The sequence below is a fragment of the Phlebotomus papatasi genome, chromosome 2 (genome assembly GCF_024763615.1).
Source record: "Phlebotomus papatasi isolate M1 chromosome 2, Ppap_2.1, whole genome shotgun sequence".
In the NCBI taxonomy this organism is placed as follows: domain Eukaryota; kingdom Metazoa; phylum Arthropoda; class Insecta; order Diptera; family Psychodidae; genus Phlebotomus; species Phlebotomus papatasi.
This window is the reverse complement of record NC_077223.1, coordinates 93,270,373-93,291,380: the sequence shown is the minus strand read 5'-3', so window position 1 is coordinate 93,291,380 and position 21,008 is coordinate 93,270,373. Positions and strand designations below refer to the sequence as shown.

At 33.6% G+C, this 21,008-nt stretch overlaps 3 protein-coding genes across 3 annotated transcripts; 1 reads left to right on the top strand and 2 right to left on the bottom strand.

The window, feature by feature from the left end:
* Positions 1 to 20: 20 nt before the first annotated feature.
* Positions 21 to 7,069, top strand: LOC129802438 (uncharacterized). Its single transcript, XM_055848242.1, has 4 exons — positions 21 to 316; positions 390 to 593; positions 648 to 738; positions 5,513 to 7,069. The coding sequence occupies exons 1-4, from the start codon at positions 130 to 132 to the stop codon at positions 6,897 to 6,899; spliced, it is 1,869 nt and encodes a 622-aa protein (XP_055704217.1). The 5' UTR covers positions 21 to 129; the 3' UTR covers positions 6,900 to 7,069.
* Positions 7,070 to 11,111: 4,042 nt separating this feature from the next.
* On the bottom strand, positions 11,112 to 12,311 carry LOC129801077 (ATP-sensitive inward rectifier potassium channel 8-like). Its single transcript, XM_055845836.1, has one exon. It carries the CDS (start codon positions 12,309 to 12,311, stop codon positions 11,112 to 11,114), a length of 1,200 nt encoding a protein of 399 aa, XP_055701811.1.
* Positions 12,312 to 15,676: 3,365 nt separating this feature from the next.
* On the bottom strand, positions 15,677 to 17,618 carry LOC129802448 (ATP-sensitive inward rectifier potassium channel 8-like). The gene has a single exon (XM_055848256.1). It carries the CDS (start codon positions 17,297 to 17,299, stop codon positions 16,064 to 16,066), a length of 1,236 nt encoding a protein of 411 aa, XP_055704231.1. The 5' UTR covers positions 17,300 to 17,618; the 3' UTR covers positions 15,677 to 16,063.
* Between the last annotated feature and the right edge of the window lie 3,390 nt (positions 17,619 to 21,008).

The following is a 21,008-nucleotide window of genomic DNA, read 5'->3' as shown; positions in this document are numbered from 1 at the left end:
AATTTTATATTTCAATATTCAACAGTTGGCTGCATGAAATTTGACATTTTATCCGGTGTTTTTTGTGCGGCTTCTCCAACGGTGTTTGTTTCTGGGATTTTCTAAAATTTTCTCTCTTTTCCTCGCAAAATGGAAATTATTTCGTGCGGGAAAAACATTCAGTTGCACAGTTTTCCAAAATTAAATACAATTTCTACGTACGGGGGAATAGTAACACACGGAAGCTATGATTTTCAATTCTTCAGGAACAGCAAGTTTTTCATAGCATCCAATCCACAAATACCGGCTGTAGAATATTTCTCATTGAAATCTCAAGGTAATCAAATTATAGTTGAGTATTGTCCTGATTCCTAAAAGAATAAATTAACTGATTATCTGGTTGATTTTAGCGAAAATATCCCCATTAAGAAAAATCCGCACTGAAAATCTTTGCTGTGTTGCTTGTCCGAAGAATAGCCTGGAATATGTGGCTCTGGGATTGTCCACAGGTCAAATGCGTCTCATTAATTACAAGACTAAGGAGACTGCATATAGATTTTTACCTCAGACTATCAACAACAGTATCATCTGCTTGGATTTCAGCGCAACGGATGGTAAGAAAGAATTGTTTTATAGTAAAAAAAAATACAATAAATTATTTTTTTTAGATTACTTGGCAAGTACTTCAGAGACTGGAGATATCAGACTCTACGGGATGAAGAGTTTCATTGAGGTGGATTCCTTTAACATTGATAAAAAGTGAGTAAGAAAGATCATTATCAGAAATCGTAGATATCCATTATAGAAACACGGTTGAAACATTTTGAGTTTCATGAAACATTAGGATCAATGCAGACGATTCAATCGATTCAATCTATTAAAAAAATATAAAAAAAAACAAAACGATTAGAACCAATTGGAGTGATTTAATCACGTCTTAGAGAATTATCCTCGGCTTTGTCGAGTGATTTTTTTCTTTTTATTTTGACAGAATTGAATTTGAAATCTAAGTGAAACATTCTTATTTTATGGGCTCTAGGCTCTACAGATATTGGATATCAGAGGATAAGACCGGTAGGAATTTACAGGCACTATAGGGATGCTTGTCCACTGAAGGAATGATCGAGATAGTCCAAGTAGTTTAGAAATAAAAATTAATGTTTGATGGTACCTCAGTTTCCCCTATTTCGTGATCGTGACCTGTAGTCTAAAGAATCAGAAAATCATAACAGATCATTTACCGATTAGATTATTTGCAAGTTATTGAAAGAAAATTTCGATAAGGTGAACAATCACAGAAAAAATATGGAGTTCTTAAGAAATTTGTTAATGCTAAGAGAAATTGTTTTGCATTGTTTTATGTTCTTGCTGTACAGCATTTGATATTTGTTCACTGAAAGTCAATCTGTTATTGACTAATATAATATTTGTTGTAATATTATTTTTAATGATGTTTTCCAAAAAAAATTAAAGAAATTCGGATGTGGTGGAAAATGGCTTACTTTTTTCAGTTGTGTTTCTTTTCGCCACTCATTTTTCTAAACATTTTACAACTGGTGCACCTCGCGAATTCTAGTCGAAACAGGCGTGATTTTCGATTAACTTTTCCTTTGAATAAAAATTATCAAAAAAATCATTTAAAATACTCTAATAATTGTCTGGTATCGGTGTCAAATAAGAAAAGTAGGGGGAGGCTTTGAACTTTCGCATACAAAAATGATGTTCAAGTTCAGTGATTTTTTCTGACTACCATGCAAACTGTATGGATTCTCCAACTATGCCAAAAAAATGTCTTACTTATAAGGTTTATAATCCCACCAAACAAAATTCCAGGAAATCCTTAGATTTTCCTCCAGAGGAAAATGAAAATTTAATGGCGATTTATCCGATAGATGAATCAAGTTTCTATTATCGCACACGATTCACGCCATCATTGAACACCCCATTTTCACCGTAAATTTTGCACCGGACACTAAAAGTTGCACATCATTGTTTAAAGGGAACTCTAATCTACTTGATTAAACCATTTTTATATAGAATAAAACATTTTAATATCACTTTTTTGGAACTTTTCTGAGAGATGTTTTATTGACATTAAAAACCATTTTTTTGATTGGTTCTACGAGAATTTCACTCCCGAAACGGTTAAATCTGATGAATACTTTCTTAAAAAGTCCAAATATCACCAAATTTACACGAATCAATAAGTTTTTAAAGCTAAAAATTGACTAAAACTCTGCAAGCGAGAAGACCACACAAGATTCCACCATTCCTCCACGGAGCCGGATATGCACAAAAACGTTTGAATGCGCATCATTGAAGATTTCTCTGTTCCTGCAGCTGCAGGAATCGGGATTTAGCACAGATATTGAGCTTCAGCAGGTGAACAAGCTAAAATTTTCACAAAACAGCTTCTCACGGACAATTTCTTTTCTTTGTCATGCAAAACAACACAATAGTGAGGTTATGTCAAAGATTGTCAAAAAACCAGTTGTAAACTGTATGAGCTTATTGCAGATGTGATTCTTTCATTGCACATTCAGTTTGTGCAAGCTTGAAAAATATTTTTATATCAAAGAAATGCAAAATTGCTTAATAATTACTCAACTGCAGCCTATTTGAGTCAAATTACTTCTTGTTTATCAACTTTACGATTTTTAAGTTTTCCTTTTTAGTGGTGGATCAAATCGGTAGATTACAATAGATGTGAATATGAGGGATCGTATCTAAAATGAAGTTTCCTGGAAAATATCTGAAAGAAGCAGTCTTCTATGTGCGATCGATGAATCTGAGTCAAGTTTGTGAATTTTGTTCCACCCACAAAAAGTGCCTGTTCAGCCTAAAAGATTTTTACATAAATCTGATTCCTAATAACCCTTCTACCCTTTGTGATAGTAGTTTTTCAGAAAAGTGATATTAATTCTGCACAATCGTATGAAATATTGCACAGCAAAATTACAGTTTTGGACCTGTTTTTATTTTTTGTTTCCTGAAACTAGGAAAAAAGGATTAGACTCTCAATTTTTTCAGGAAAGAAGGGATTTAAGGTTAGCTATTACAATATATAGCCATATGTGAGATTCATAAAGGAATATGGGAGAAATATGAAGTGTCTGAAGGTAGCGTATGTGCGAACGATCAAAGCCTCCCCCTACTGTGCCATGTATTTTTGGAGGTTTTCGAAAGCTGCTAAGCTGTTTTTGACTGCTCTAAAATTCAGTCAAAAACAGGTGGCGAAAAAGTGCTTACACAAATGGCGAAAAAGTGTTTACAAGGTGGCGAAAAGTACTGAAACATGCATTGTTGCAGGAAATGTAATTTTTTAACCAGATAACCAAAAACTCCCGAGAAGTCTCCTGGTTTTATAGAGAGATAATGCTTCAAAGCACCTGTACAGGAAATTTCATTTTATTTCGACAAACATTATAAGAATTACAAGTGTAGGGGGAGGCTTTGAACTTTCACACAGAAAAATTATGTTCAAGTTCAGTGATTTTTCTGACTACCATGCAAACCGTATCGATTCTCCGACTATGCCAAAAAAGTCTCTTACTCATAGGGTTCATAATCCCACCTCAGATAATCCCAGGAATTCCTCAGATTTTCCTCAAAAGGAAAATGAAAATTTAATGGCGATTTGTGCGAAAGTTCAATCAAGTTTCCATCTTCGCACACGATTCACGTCATCATTGAACATCTTATTTTTACCTTAAATTTTGCACCGGACACTAAAAGTTGCACATCATTGTTTGAAGGGAACTCTTATCTACTTGATTAAACCGTTTTTATAAGGAATAAAACGTTTTAATATCACTTTTTTGGAACTTTTCTAAGACATATTTTCATGACACTAAAAACCACTTTTTTGCTTGATTCAATGAGAATTTCACTCTTAAAACGGTAAATCTGGTGAATGCTTTCTTGAAAAGTCCAAATATAACCAACTTTGCACTAATAAATACAGTAGACTCTCGCTCAATCGGCTCTTTCTCAATCGGGCGACAAATTTTGTTGACAATTTTCACGTTTAATTATGAAGCTAATTCGATCAAATTCGCTGTAATTCTTCCTATTTTATCGTGATTCTTTATAATTGAGCGCTTTTTGTGGATTTTACAAAAGCTTTGACGTTCAATTCTATCGCTAAACCGGATGACATTTTGCTCCATATTCCCGATTGAGAGAGAGTCTACTGTAAGTTTTTTAATCTAAAAATTGACTAAATATCTGCAAGCGAGAAGACTGCAAAGATTCCACCATTCCTCTGGAGCCGGATATGCTCAAAAACGTCTGAATGCGCATCATTGAAGATTTCTCTGTCCCTACAGACACAGGAATCGGGATTTAGCACAGAGATTGAGCTTCAGAGGGTGAACAGGTCAAAATTTTCACAAAACAGTCTCTCACGGACAAATTTTTTTCTTTGACGTGAAAAACAACACAAAAGTGAGGTTATGTCAAAGATTCTCAAAAAACAGTTTGTGTGAGCTTATTGTAGATGTGATTTTTTTATTGTACATTCAGTTTGTGCAAGCTTGAAAAAATATTTTTACATCAAAGAAATGCAAATGCTTAAAAATTACTCAACTGCGGCCTATTTGAGTCAAATTACGTCTTGTTTATCGACTTTAAGATTTTTAAGTTTTAGTTTTTAGTGGTGGATCGGTAGATTACAATAGATGTGAATATGAGGGATCGCATCTAAAGTGAAATTTCCTAGAAAATGTGCAAAGAAGCAAAGTCTTCTATGTGCGATCGATCAATGTGAGTCAAGTTTGTGAAATTTTTTCCATCCACAAAAGCGGCCTTTTTCAGCGCAAAAGGTTTTTATATAAATATGAACCCTATAACCCCTCTACCCTCTGTGATAGTCGTTTTTCAGAAAAGTGATATTAATTGTGCAAAATCGTATGAAGTATTACACATCAAAAATACAATTTTGGACCTGATTTTAAATTTTGCTTCCTGAAACTAGTATTAGACTGAAAATTATTAGACTCCCAGTTTTTGCAGGAAAGGTGTGATTTAAGACTAGCTATTGAAATATATTAGCCATAGGTAAGATTCGTAAATGAATACGGAAAAAATACCAAGTGTTTGAAAGTAGCGTATGTGCGAACGATCAAAGCTTTCCCCTATAACCTTAAAGGCCTCTACACACTAGAGAAATTTATGTCCATATTGAAGCAAATTCCGTATGCTTGTGTAGGAAAAGTTATTCAATATGGACATAAATTTCCCTAGTGTGTAGAGGCCATTAAGGTGGCGAAAAGTATTTACTCTACCCTATTTCTTCTGTTTTCGTAAATGATTTTCACATGTTATATTCGGAAAAACAAATGAAAATGAATGAATATTCGGAAAAACTACATAAGCCTAAATATTTGCTATTAATATCTGAAAATTTCATAAGAAAAATTGGTTATGCTTTGACTGTTACAGAATGGTGTCAATGTGATTTTACCTTAAAATGTTTCATCGTTGTTTCCTAAAATTAGAGAAATTCAAATTTGTATCTAACTGTTGCTTCCAGCTCGACAATCACAAAATTCCATCCGACAAAGAGATTCCAACTGACTGTTGCTTCCTACTTGGGCAGAGTTTCAATCTACGATGCACAGGTAAAGAAAAAGATTTTTCATTTGGACAAAGCACACACAAGTCCTTGCCGGGATGTTGCTATGTCCAGTGTCAATGATGCTTGCCTCTTTTCCGTTGGCTTCGATTGCTACATCAATATCTATGATACGAGAAAGAAAACAATTGCTCAGCAATTGAAAACTGAGCATCCCCTCTCGGCCATTGCACTCTCAGCCACGTCCCCGGAATGTGTTGTTGGCAATTTAAAGGGTGAACTATTGATGTTTGATGTTAGAAGAATGTCTGAGGCATTCACAAAGGTGCAGGCCCATGAGAGTCTTGTGACACGATTGGCCTTTGTTCCGCCGGAAGGAACAGAAATTGATTTTCAAGCTACATCGCCATTGTGCGAATCTAGGAATGAGAGTGCTAGTGCAGTTGATTCTGTTGGATCACTCAATGAATCAGTGGATGTTTTTAGTCTTATGCCGATCCTTGAGAAAAATCGCGCTTCAAATGAATCCGCTCCAGGTCGTCGGGATAGTTTTATGGATTTTCTCAATGCTCATATGAGTTCGGTTGAAAATTCGCGTCTCTCAATGGACAGTGGAGATCTCAGGGAGAAACGTCGTTCGAAGTCACGATTGTCAGTGAGTCCAGGAGATCAAACTTTTTATCCAGAGACTAACAATTCACAAGATTTCTCTTTTGTGACCGTTAGAAAGAAGAGATCTTCAGGACAGACAGAGCCAAAGTTATCGGACATCAAGGAGATTGAGGAACAAGAGAAGAAGGATAAGGAGGATGATGAAGTGCCTGAAATCATGGAAGAAAATCTTGTGATTAATAAGAATGATAATGGCAACATTGAGGAGAAGGAGAGAACCAGTGATGTGAAAGAAGAAATCGTGGAGGCGAATCTGTCAGTTAATCAAAATGATGATGGACAGATAAAATCCCCCCATAGTTTCTCTCAAATTCTCCCAGGTTATCGCAACAGTACGCCCAATAGGATGGTGCCTGATGCAGCGTCTCTTGCAGAAGTTGTTGAAGGCATCAACAAGGAGATGACCAAACAACTCAAAATCACAGAAAATGAACTGAAATTTGAGATGAACACTCTCAAGTGGCACACTTATGGGGAAATGTTCAGTCTGTGGCAGAGTCAAAATCGTATCATTGAGAAGATGAATGAGAAGATTGACGATATTTCAAATGCATTAGCCATGATACTGCAAACAGAAGATTTCGTCAATGAATTTTCCCGACTGCAAGAAGAGAACGATACCCTGAAGAGGCAACTGGCAAAAATGGTGCAAAATAGTAAAAACAACATTTAGGGAATGAAATTGTTCTTCCAGTTTATTTTATTCCATTAGCTTTGTTAATTATCTTTCCATGCTCTTGTACATTTGTGTATTATTATTGCTTAGAAACGAACCTGTAATAATTTCAAGAGTTTTATTTTTAATATAAATATAATCAATAAAATTTATTATTTTAGATAAAACAATGTGTTGTTAATTATTTTCCTTAAAATGATCGCAAAAATGAAAAATCACGTCTATTCTGACCTAGGATGATTAACTAACGGATGGAGCATTTTAATTCACAAGTGGTATATTTTTCTTAAATTCTTTATAATTTTTAAGCTCTAGATCCCACAAAAATAAATATAACACGAAATGGTAGCCGCATAAACAGGGAATATATTTTTATTGAATCTAAAATTTTACTGGTGTTACAGATAGAAAATTTTTCAGAAAAATTCAAAAAATTGCGAATTTTATGTCTTTTTCATTAAGGTTTTAGGAACTGTTATCCTCGTGCAATCATTATAAATTTTGTGCTAATAACATAACATTAGATACTCATTCATTTGGTAAAAGTTTTAAAATGATTGCATTTGGTTTTATACTAAAACTAAAAAATCACTTAAGAAAAAATATACCATACTTTTGTACGGAAAATGTATGAGAATGCTCCGCCCTGATTCTGACTAATTTTTCGTCTTTCTGTTAGTTCTTATTAGAATGAAGTAGGAGAAAGTGCCCATGCTTGATACTATGGAAGCTTCGTAATGATTAAATTTTTCCTATGTTTCTCAACTCAATAAACATGACTCTACAATATATTTTAAAAACTAGCCACTTTCTTAAATTTTTTAAAATATGGTTGCTTCCAATGGTATCAAGCATGGTCACTTTCCCCTAATCAGTTCTTCTAGCAAAGGGTCGCAGACAAAGGAAACTTGATCCGTCATTCTGTTAATCAGTTGGTTCGTCTAAAGTTAGAAGCAGAAGCTTAAAGGTTGGAAATAGCTACATTGGGCTTTCAAGGACCCCTACTTATAAGACAACCTTTGCATAATAAACAAGGCATTTATTGTTCCACATCCCATACATTTCCCTAAAAACGGGGTAATAATGCATTTTTTTTTTAGTTTCTGAATACGTTTTTATTTATATAGAGGGGAAGGCAGGGCAGTTTTACATATATGAACTTTTTTCTAACAGTTTTTTGCTAAATCAATTTGAACTATTTTGCAAACTAACCCAATTCCGTTAGTTTTTCTTTAGAAACATAAAACACGATTCCCTAATAATTAACTGTGCAACAGCCAAATATAAGATGGAAAATTGTGAGTAGGGGAGACCGGGGCAAAAAGTCACAAATCGAAAAATTCAAAATTCAATATCCTCCAAGGTAAAAGAGATAGCGGCTCAATTTTTTTCTATAGATAGCCTCCATAGACCTTCAATGTCGTAAGTTTCGTAAAATTCGAACAAGGAATTTAGAAAATAAAAAATATCAAAATTTTTAGCCCTATTTTTGAAATATTTTCCTTCCAGAAGATAACAATTATTACCTACTTATTTTCCAATATTGATGCACTGGTGAATATTTCCTAAATAATTTGGATTCTTTGAATACGAATCCGCTATCTATTTTAGAATTTCAAAAAAGTTCTTTTCTCCAGAAATCCTTTTATTAAAAATGACCACTTGGGGTAAAAAGTAACAAAAGTTATAGAGCAAAAAGTAACAAAAAGCAAAGCAATTTCTGATGTCTCACGGCGAAAAGAAACGTCATTACCATGTCTCGCCGCTTGTTTTTTGCATTGGTCACACGATTTGCAGTTTTTTGTGTGTTTTCTCGTTTTCTGACTTTTCTCACAGAGAAAACGGTGTTTTACAAAGGTGTAAATGAATAAATTTTCTATGAAAATATGTGCTCTAGGTATTTTTTTTAAATTTACGGAAGCCCATAATGAAGCGAATCAAAATGTGATAATACCCAATGTCTGGTACTATTTACCCCAGCTTTTTTGAGAATGGTCACAAAATTACCTTTTAGAAATCGGCTCGATAAACGTATTTTCTTATAAAATAGAGAAAAATTACTTTCAAAAAGTTGTAGAGCGGTAAATTTCGTATAAAACTGCGCTAATTAGAAATTTCTGAAGCGCTCGAGCAGCTTGTAAAAAATAAAATATTCGTTTTGTGACTTTTTGCCCCAGTCTCCCCTACTCTTTTGTTCCTCAGATTCTCTTAAACATTTCTCCCTAAGAATCTGGCACATATTAAGTTTCTCTGATATCATAAGATGGATATATTTAAGAAATTGGTAGAAATATTTCAAAGGTGTCAAAGGAAGATTTATAGAGCAGAACTAAACGAATATTTTCCTATAACAAATTATACCCCCATCTCTTCATTTACATTGCAATTTTTCATATGTCTCTCACAAATCCATAAATATCCTTCAAATCCATAAAAAGAATGCATGGGACGACTTGTCTTCTTCACTAAAATATTCTCCTGGAAGAAAACAGATAGGTTCACTGAAGATCATAGGGTAGAAAAATGTACTGTTATCAACTAAATTTTAATCAAATAAATTCAGGTTCAGATTATTATTTTAAAGTGACAATGCTTTTAGGTCTTAACACTTTGATTAATAAAATCCTAACAACGATATATTTTTCGACACTGTAATCTTCAGTGACAAGTCTTCCTACACAATCCTTTTCATGAATTCAAAGGATGTTTAACCCATTCAGTCAATGTACTAGAAATACTTGAGATAGAATATTCATATTTTGGAATTAGTTTTTACAGATTAATAAGATGATTTTTTTGAAAAGAAAAAAAATTTATCTGTTTCGGGGGCGCGGGGAGCCACTGTTAAACACACGTCTTAACGGTCACTGAATTTAAATTATTTACATTAATTCATTACAAACTCTATTGATTTAGATAGAGTAACTATTCAAGAAAACAAATTGGCAATCAGAATTCAAATTAGGAAAGAGGATGAAGGCCAATTTTAACAAATTCGAAGGGATGTCGAATTTTCCATCAAATTTTGCATGACTTTCCGCGAAGCGAGAAAAGAACAACTAAATGTATTTCCATCTCTGTCGGACTATTTTTCCAAGTAATTGAAGGACTAAAGTTACTAAAAATCCATTCCCGACAGAAAGTCGGATATCAGTTGCCCAGGAATAAATCATCTAAAATCCCTCAATTTGCGTATGATGGGTAATACCATGGTAAGGAATGGGTTAATGTTTTATAAAGACAACTGGAAAATTTTAGGGAAATAAAAAAAAAAGAGAGATGATTTATTCTAGGAAAATTTCTTTGAGTCCTCCTCTATCAATTATCCTTGGACACCAACCTCATATGATTTTGTGACTTTTTGCCCCAGTCTGCCCTACATTATATTCACGAAGTATAATGCATGCATGAAACTACTCTAACGTTCCCTTCTCTAACGATCCCATGAATCCAATTATGGATTCATGTGATACGTCTTGGTATTCTGTAAAAGTGTAAAAGCTAGAATTGGTTTCATCTGGTAAAGAACCGATACAATTAAATTTAACGAGAAATTCAATTCTGCGTAACTTTGGACAAATTTTGAAGTATATAATCTATAAATTAATTGAATGGCTTGTGAACCGGTAAACATAAAAATTATGCAATGGGAAAGAATTTTATGAACTTCACGAAACTGTAATTTTTTTTCGCAAAAATATCTGTCTTTTAGAGAATCGATTATAACGAATAATGATTTTTTTGGCGTATCATCTAAGCCAAGAGTTCATGTATTTCCAAGATATTGTCCTTTGGCATTGTATTTTATCCTAATTTTTAACCCCTAGGTATATTTTTTATTAGTTAAATTGTTGTTTTCTATTGTTTTCTATGAATGGAAACTCCATAAATTGTGTTTACAAAATTTAAAGAAACTAATTTTTATGGAGTTACTCGCAAAAATTAGCACTTTTATTAATCAGAGGGAAAACTACAGAGTTAACAGAGTAATTAATCTCGAATAATGCGCTTGAAATTATAGGCTCATACTAAATGTAAGAGTCGTAAAAGTAATCTTTAGTTCCTCTAATGCTCTAATCTTATAAGCGGTACGGCTATAAATTGGTCTCTTTCCGAGATCTGTTTCTATACTGTTTTAAAATATCTTGAAAAATTATCGATGGTTATTTTGCAAAAAAGATGAAACAAAGCGGATAATAAAACCCTGTGTTAAAATGCGATATCGTTATCATTTGAGGGTGTATCAAAAAAATTGTCCCAGGATTGAGTTTCAGTTTGCGAAACTACCTCATCAGGACTCTCTTCGCTTTCCTTGAAGACACTGTCCAGGGAAATCTCAGGGATTGGCATATCTATCTGCGATCGATCTTTATGGTGTCGCTTTCTTAACTTTGAGTCTTTGGTGCTGCATAGAGTCTCATTCACGTGACGCAGGTATTTAGCACTGCAGAGGGGTGTATCTACACGTGTAACGCTATTGAATTTATCACTTTCAATCACATAAGTTTCCAGTCCATGATCATAGTGGACGATGTTCTTGAAGCGATAGCCCCAGAGGATTTCGCTGGGGAGGTAGGAAGTGCGAGTTTGGGTAATCTGTCCAGTTGCTTTGGAACTTCCCGTGAGTGTGACGAGAATTTCAAAATTTGCCTGTAAGAGATCAGCAGCTGAGTATCCATAGAGTGGACTGCCTTCGGTGATGGGATGAGACACATCATGAGGCAGGAAGAGTGTTATCTTTCCATCATTCAGCAGTTCCAATTTGTGATTTTCTGTCTCTCCCTCAAAGGGAATACTTTTCTCACAGAGAAATACCTCAACTCGCGAACTTATCTCTTGGTGCTGGGCAAAATTAGAGATTCTAAATAGGAGGTACAGAACACCATCACGGAGGCAGATAACACAGTTGCGTGTGAAGACAAGATCTCCACAGTGTCGAGGAGGACGTGTTAATTTAGCATAAACGACACCAATCATTGCACCCTCAATTACAACACTGGTTAAGATTTGGATCATGAGGAGAAAAAGTGCCTCTGGACAGTTTTCATTAGGATACCTTTCACCATATCCTGTTGTCACTTGAGCCTCTACACTGAACAAGAAGAAACCAACAAAATCTTCTGCTCCGTGGGTGCACGTCGTTTTACCATCATTCAATCGTTCTCCCGTATCAGGATCAAAATCCAAGTCTCCATGTGCCTGAGCTATTAGCATCCAGAGAATAGCAAAGAATGTCCATAAAACTACAAAAGTCGCAGCAAATACAGCCAGAGTATATCTCCATTGACCATCAATTAAAGTCGTTGTAAAATCCTTGAGAAATTTTACAGATTTCTCCGAAATATTTCTCTGTTTAATATTTTTTCCGCCACTTTTATCATAGATCCGATTGGATTTTTTGGGGATCATATGGATCACGATAACCAAAACAAAATTTCTCAAATTGTCTTCGATAAGCAAATTTCAATTCTAAACCAATTTTTCCACTTTCACAATTTCTTACTCTTCTCTTGACTTGTCTTTGGTAATTAAAAGTCTTGTCTGCATAGAAGATCCACAATTCTAAAAGAAATCTCAAGCTCAGTTTAAGATTTTCTGATAAGACATTCAAATAGTATGCGTTTCATGGTCATGGTGATCTTTTGAGTCTGCGATTTTTGTGTATAATAATTCTTTTCACAATGCACACCTTTCATTCTAAAATATATTTTGATAATGTAGGGGAATGAGGGCCAATTTCAAGTATTTTGGCTTTATAAATTATATAAACGTTTTTGAATAACAAATGAATTTTAAAGAATTTTTCTAGTTGTATTTTTCTCAAGATAATTGCAATTTATTTTGTATTACATATCTTGTGTTTAGTGTTAGCCTCTAATTCGCGTTTTTGGTCCCGTAGGAGAGTCTGGGGTATTTTCAGGCAGCTGAAATATGTTTTAAGACTAATTTATCAAACTCTTATGAATTATAATATAATGCTGGCACAACATTCCATGAAAGAACTAGGCCAGAGGTGTGCAAGAACCGTTGAAACCGAATAAACGTCAAAATAAGTTTGTTCTGGTAGCGTTTTGACCATTGACGTTTCATTTGACGTTTATTCGGTTTCAACGGTTCTTGCACGCCTCTGAACTAGGCCTTCCCGCAAGAGGATTTCTAGACATGCATTGTTATTTTTTCTTATACGAGAGATGAGGTTGTCAGTCTCATGCCCCGTGGAATCAAATGCAGTGAAGTTCACTGGATGCAATCCGAACACCTTTAACGCCAGAAAAATTCCTGGTGACCTTAAGAGGATTCGAACGTAGGACGCTTGAATCATAGAGCGAGTACTCTACTACTTGACCCATTGAGTGCCCGTTATGAATTATATTCAAGATAATTAAATTCGTTTTTCTTGATTATTGGCTATTTAAAAATATACAGCATATTCTCATAATTAATTTATTATTCCAAGATTTTATATTTTTGAAAGTCATGCCTGTCTAAAACTGCCCCATTCCTTCATACCCTAAAAATTTATTATATTATTAATTTTATTTGAGGAAGAAAGTCGTTTAGCAGTGGTCCAAATGATGACAAAATGAATCGCGCTCACGGGTACGAGTTGTACGTAATGTTCTTTTACATGTCGTATTTTTTAGGTTCACAGGATAATAAACATTTTTCACTTTAAAATTTTATCAAAATTATGTAGCAAGAATTGAATTTGGGATATAAATTAGTTGTTAATAAATTTATTTGATAACTTTTTGAAATGACTCCAGAATAAGATTTTTAAGCTTAAGATCTTTCAAACGAATCCATAGGGGAGACTGGGGCAAAAAGTCGCATAATGGATATTTTATTTTTTTACAAGCTACTCGAGCGCTTTAAAAATTTCTAATTAGCGCAGTTTTATAGGAAATTTACCGCTCTACAACTTTGTGAAAGTAATTTTCCTCTATTTTGTAAGGAAATACAAAATTACAAAAAGGTAATTTTGTGACCATTCTCAAAAATGCTGAGACAAATAGTACCAAATATTGGGTATTATCACATTTTGATTCGCTTCATTACGGGCTTCCGTAAATTTGAAAAAAAATACCTAGAGGACATATTTTCATAGAAAATTTATTCATCTACACCTTTGTAAAACACCGTTTTCTCTGCTAGAAAAGTGAGAAAAGCGTTTTTCAAGCTATTTCAGAAAAAAACACACAAAAGACTGCAAATCGTTTGACCAATGCAAAAAACAAGCGGCGAGACATGGTAATGACGTTTCTTTTCGCCGTGAGACATCAGAAATTGCTTCGCTTTTTGTTACTTTTTGCTCAATACCTTTTGTTACTTTTTACCCCAAGTGGTCATTTTTAATAAAAGGATTTCTGGAGAAAAGGACCTTTGTGAAATTCTAAAATAGATAGCGGAATCGTATTCAAAGAATCCAAATTATTTAGGAAATATTCACCAGTGCATCAATTTTGGGAAATAAGTAGGTAATAATTGTTATCTTCTGTAAGGAAAATATTTCAAAAATAGGGCTAAAACTTTCGATATTTTTTATTTTCTAAATTCCTTGTTCGAATTCCTTAAAACCTTTGACGTTTATTGAGGTTCATGAAGGCAATCTGTGATAAAAATTTGAAGCCTTGGTCTCTTTTTCCTTGGAAGATATCGAATTTTAAAATTTTAAAATTTCAAACTTACGACATTGAAGGTCTATAGAGGCTATCTATGGAAAAATTTTTGATCCGCTATATTTTTTTTATTTTGGAAGATATTGAATTTTGAAGTTTTCGATTTGTGATTTTTTGCCCCAGTCTCCCCTACTACTTGCCCGACTTGCTCCAATTGGCTGAGTATTCTTTTGATCTGTTTAATTTTTTATTTTGAATAATCGTTAATAGGAATGAATCAAGGTTATAATCGTATATGGGCGAAATACCTCTGCATAGACAAACTTTAAAAATATTCGAAAACATAAATTAGAATTTTGGTTTCGTACAATGAAATCTAATTTTCTGATATCTCTTTCAATAATATAACTTACAATGAAATGCTTTTATTCATACTAAAGCGACATTTATTTCTATCACACCTATTCGGTCAGAGCATTTTTACTATATTTACCTAGGGAATAAATAGTAATATTTGATCTAAAATCATTCCTATAATAGGGGGGGCTACTTTGAGCTGTGGGGCTATAGGGGGAAGTGGGGCACCTTTGAAATAGGGATTTTTCACCTATTTTTAAATAAAATTGAGCTTTGTCGTGATATAATTCAGCTTCTCAATCTGTTTGTGCAGCCAAATTATATCACGATAAGGCTCAATTTTATTTAAAAGTAGGTGAAAAATTCCAATTTCAAAGTTGCCCCACTTTCAAAGATGCCCCACTTCCCTCTAATAAAGAATGGATGCACTTTTAAATAAATAAAAACTTTGTAATCGCAGTAAATGTGATTTTTGTGAAGACCGTCTTGAGACGGTCTTACCTGATAGAGGGTTAAGATCAAATTCTTTATGCAGATTTACAGAATTTATACATTGAGAATTTTTTTTGACCAATATTATGAAAAACATATTAATTTTATGTCACCACTATATAAAATTAAATTGATAAATTTTTTAACACTCGTTCGAAAATTTCTCAAATAAGGAGTTAATTGTTAAAATTTTTCTCATAAATTAAATGATTTTAAAATTTTGGGTAGTTGTTGCAGCTTCCGTTGACTATAGACTGATTGGAATTTTCTTTGCCTTGTTGAGTCCGTTATTAGTAATATAACATATTCAATTTAGGTCTTTTATTAGTTTAGTGTTATATTGGTTATATTTTTAATTTTCAATATAATTATATTTTCTTATTAGAAATTATATAAAACAAAAATCACTTTTATTAATCTTTCTTTTCATCGACTTAACAAAATCAAGTTTAATAGAATGCGATCCTAATCTTTCGTGTAATTCGCACAATGGAATTATCGGGTAGAAAATAACAGAGTTAACAACTGAATAATTAATTCTTGAATAATTGAAAATTATAGACTTACAAGAGAGATCTTCTATTCTACATCGACTTTGGTCTTCTTCCGAGATTGTAGAGTTTCTGAACAAGAAGTTCTTACAATTGCAATAAAGGTGAGACAAAGCGGATAATAAAAACCCTAAAACACGTCTTAAAATGCGATATCGTTATCATTTGAGGGAGTATCAAAAAATCCATCCCAGGATTGAGTTTCAAATTGTGAAACTACTTCATCAGGACTCTTTTTGCTTTCCTTGAAGACACTGTCCAGGGAAATCTCTGCGATTGGCATATCCATCTGCAGACTGTATTTGCTGCAGCACATTTTTTCCGTATCCTGATGATCCTTACGGTGTCGTCTTCTTAAATTTGAGTCTTTGGTGCTGCATAGAGTCTCATTCACGTGACGCAGGTATTTAGCACTGCAGAGGGGTGTATCTACACGTGTAACGCTATTGAATTTATCACTTTCAATCACATAAGTTTCCAGTCCATGATCATAGTGGACGATGTTCTTGAAGCGATAGCCCCAGAGGATTTCGCTGGGGAGGTAGGAAGTGCGAGTTTGGGTAATCTGTCCAGTTGCTTTGGAACTTCCCGTGAGTGTGACGAGAATTTCAAAATTTGCCTGTAAGAGATCAGCAGCTGAGTATCCATAGAGTGGACTGCCTTCGGTGATGGGATGAGACACATCATGAGGCAGGAAGAGTGTTATCTTTCCATCATTCAGCAGTTCCAATTTGTGATTTTCTGTCTCTCCCTCAAAGGGAATACTTTTCTCACAGAGAAATACCTCAACTCGCGAACTTATCTCTTGGTGCTGGGCAAAATTAGAGATTCTAAATAGGAGGTACAGAACACCATCACGGAGGCAGATAACACAGTTGCGTGTGAAGACAAGATCTCCACAGTGTCGAGGAGGACGTGTTAATTTAGCATAAACGACACCAATCATTGCACCCTCAATTACAACACTAATCAGGATTTGGATCATTAGGAGAAAAAGGGCTTCTGGACAGTCTTCACTGGGATACTTTTCACCATATCCTGTCGTCACTTGAGCCTCTACACTGAGCAAGAAAAAACCCGCAAAGTCCTCTGCTCCGTGGGTACATGTGCTTTTACCGTCACTCAATCGTTCTCCTGTCGCAGGATCAAAATCCAAGTCCCCATGTGCCTGAGCCACCAGCATCCACAGAACAGCAAAGATTGTCCATGATACCACAAAAGTTGCTGTGAATGCAACCAGGGTATACCTCCATCGTCCCTCAATTAAAGTCGTTGCAAAATCCTTCAAAAACTTTGCTGATTTCTCCGAAACATTTCTCTGTTTAATATTTTTTCCGCCACTTTTATCATAGATCCGATTGGATTTTTTGGAGAACATGAGAGCCTCAAAAAAATCCCAAACACTACCTTCGACGGACAACCACAAACTAAACTAATTGATGGACTGAGCATTTCAAATTTAATAATTTCCCACTATTCTCCAGAGTTGTATTTGGCAATAAAGCTCTTGTTTGCATAGAAGAGCCACAATTTGAGAAAAATCTCAAGCATAGTTGAAGATTTTCTGATAAGGCACTCAAATAATATTCGTTTCATGGTCGTGATGATCTGATGAGTTTGTGATTTTTGAGTAATGATTCTTTCAGAATACACAGCTGTTGTAATCTAATCTATTGGCCCAGAAAGATGCTATATGTTCCAGGGTTACTACAGTGCCCGCTTTCTAATCCGGATCGCCGTAATCCGGACAAGTTCTCGACGGTTACATTTAAAATGCCTTTGAGGTTATGTATGCATGTCTGTTCTACCATGAAAATGAATTATCCTGTGATGTTTTTGCTTAATAAATGAAGTATAATAGCGTAGAATTCACTAATTATGTCTTTTTAATCTTCTTTAAAACTTTTATTGCTAATACTACAAAAAAATCTTGTATTATATTTTGGAGACGTTGAACAAATTCAAAAAATCCATCCGGATTACGAAGCGGACATCTGTCATTTTGTCTCCCAATTATCCGGATTACAAAGCGGGCACTGTATTTCATATTTTTCTCGAAAACACCTGAGAGTTTAAGTTTTAAAATATTCGCTATTTTATTTTTTTTTCTAATTATTTTTTGTTTCGTACTTATTACTAAGGTTGAATAAACGTCTATTGGCACTTTTAGAACTTGTGTTTGCAATTACCCCTTGTTTACAACTGCCCCAGTTTCTCCTATGATCTTTCATTATGTAGCTGAAGTCTTTTTAATTTGGTTGCGATTAAAATAATGGTAGGGTAATTGTTCTAATTCAAAACCATTTCCAGACGCTTTAACTTTCACAGAAGATTCAACACATTAAATTCATATTTTTTCTGAAGAGAATTACATAAATTTGCTCCTTGACTCTTTTAGAATGTTACGGTTTAGTGAAAATTCTTTAAATATAATTTGAAAACTTCTTAAATACGAGAAAAATACGCGAGTATAAAATGCTTCTATTGGAAACAAATTAATCCAAATGGAGACAAGGTCTAATTCGAGACAAACAATGTAACTGAAACCGCGACGAAAGGCTTCCAAAACATTGTTGAGTTGCTCTTGAGGGTAGGATTTGTTCTTATTCCTGGTCTTTTCTCCTTTCCCATCTAAAATAATAAAGAAAATCTCTCCAAAAAATCATATACCCGGGGTTTCCTAATGAAGCATTTGCAGACACTTTAGAAAAACCCTTTTTGTTCACGAAATAAAGTAATTATTTCATTTGAAATCTTCACGTACCATTAACAATAAAGATTAACACTTAATTTAACTAAAATTAGTCAGAACTGTGACATAAATAAAGGAAATTTTTATAAAGTTTGAGGTGTAATAAGCAGCCTTGAAGTTTAATTAAATGAACAAGGGAGCTTAACGTAACTCAGAATTAGACTGAACTGATATTACTTCACAATTTAAGATAGTGGAGCTGGAGCTTTTTTCTCGACAGTGCAGTGGCTCCAACCCACGGACAATCCTACATAAATGTTAAACAAAACAAACAAACAACAGTCATTTTATTGTGTTTTTCATTGGAAAACATGGTCGATTTATGAACAATTCAATGGTGAAAAGGTACACTTTTAATTTTTCCGAGAAATAATTTGTGAATATGAATAGATTTTCGCTTTATTTGGAGCAAAATTAACTAAATAATGAAACTGTGCTATAGAAAATATATAAATATAGTAATTTAGTATTGTATTTATCATGAAAACAGTGATGTTTCCATTTGGAGTAGCGAAAAATTTCCAATTGGAGCAGGTTTTGAATTAGCTTAATTTACCCTATTTGATTACAAAATATGTATTTTAAAACTTATTTTTCAAATATTTTAGTAGATTATAATTTGTTTTGTGGTCCAACTTGTTTTCAAATTTTCTTAATATTTTCGGTTCATAATCTGTTAAGATCAGCTTAGACTTCTCCTGGATTCCAAGATCTTACGAATAGAAGGGATAAAATGGGCAATTCGGGATCATTTCTATTTGGATTATGAGAATTTAGAAGTTTCAGATGCGCAAATGAAAAGAAAAACCTGAAAAAACTGAGATTGTAAAGAATCTCAGCTAATAAAGAAGTACTTTAAGTGTAAGGGCTATAATCGACTCAGACTGATCCTCAAAAATATTTCGCCCGTAAAATTTGGTTAGTAAATATTTTTCCAAATGTGTCATGCACTGAGGATTTCGTATCATCGATTAGACGTCCTTTGCATAAATTTCCTTTCTAGTCCTTTACTGCCAAATTTTACAGGCGATATTCTCAAGGATCAGCCTGAATCTATTTGTGCCCTAAGACTTCTTCATAATCTTCTTTTTCACTTTGAGAAAAAGCTCAAAATTCCAAAATAAAAATCGTCAGTTAAATCAGCATTTATCGTAAGTTCATTTTTGCGATTTTGGGATATATACATATTTGGAATCAGCGTAATTTTATTTATTAAACGCACTTGAGAAAAAGAAACTTTTATAAGCCCAATAAAAATTATTTCAAACGAAAATTATCGTGTGCCCTTTATTAAGAAAAATTTATCAGAATTTGTCGTTACTTGCATTTTCGGGGAAGCTACGACAAATTTCCATACAACATTTTCAGTAATCAGCATTTGCCGTAACTTCTTTTGCTCGTTTGCTTGGCTTGTAATTTGCAACAAAAATGTGATATTTCTCATTAAAACGTTCACAAAATCTTCCAAATATCCAAAGACAATACGAATAATGCAACATTAAATCATTTTAATAAAAGTTACGAAATAAAAGCTTTTAGTGAAAGGGATAATAGTTTAATTGACTAATTTAGTCAAATAAAGGCGCTTATTATCACTAGAATAATTCAAATTGATATGCATTTAAGAAAATTGTCGTAACTTCCAAGATTTTCATACATCAGAAGTTACGGCTTTATAAACGATGGAAGTTATGATAAAATATTATTGTGTTTCTCCTAACATATATCTCAATATTTCAACTTTTAAATCATTTTATAAAGGTTTTCTCGAGTTAACTTACAGTTTATTAGTACCACTTTTATTATTTTGACTTAAAAGTATCGCATTCGGGGCTAATTTTTAAGAAAAATAAAGCTGAACTGAAAATTTCGTCTCCTGAAAAGTTGTCAAAAGAGACTTACGACAAATGCTGATTTAACTGACGGAATGATTCCGTGCTCGATGGTTCTATTTGAGAAATTGATTTTATTTGTGAGAAATAAGCATTTAGAAATCGTTTTTGAGATATCCTACAAAAATATTTTATTTTTAAATTTAAAAAATATTTTTTAATACCTATTTGCGTTATATCTATTTTTCAATATTAAAAATGTTATTTTATTTTTCTAAAGATTACGTAATCGAGAAAGATGCAGGAGTTCTCGAGTTCTTTGGGTTTCAACTGAGAGTTTTCTTTATTTTTCCCAAGTTTTTCGTATTGTGATTTTAAGATTTTAGGTCATATAGGGGGAAGTGGATCAGTTTTGAGTTGTGGCAGCTTTGAAATTGGGCCTTCTATTCTTAAATGGAATTCAACGTTATCATCATGTAATTTAGCTTAACAATTGGTTTGCT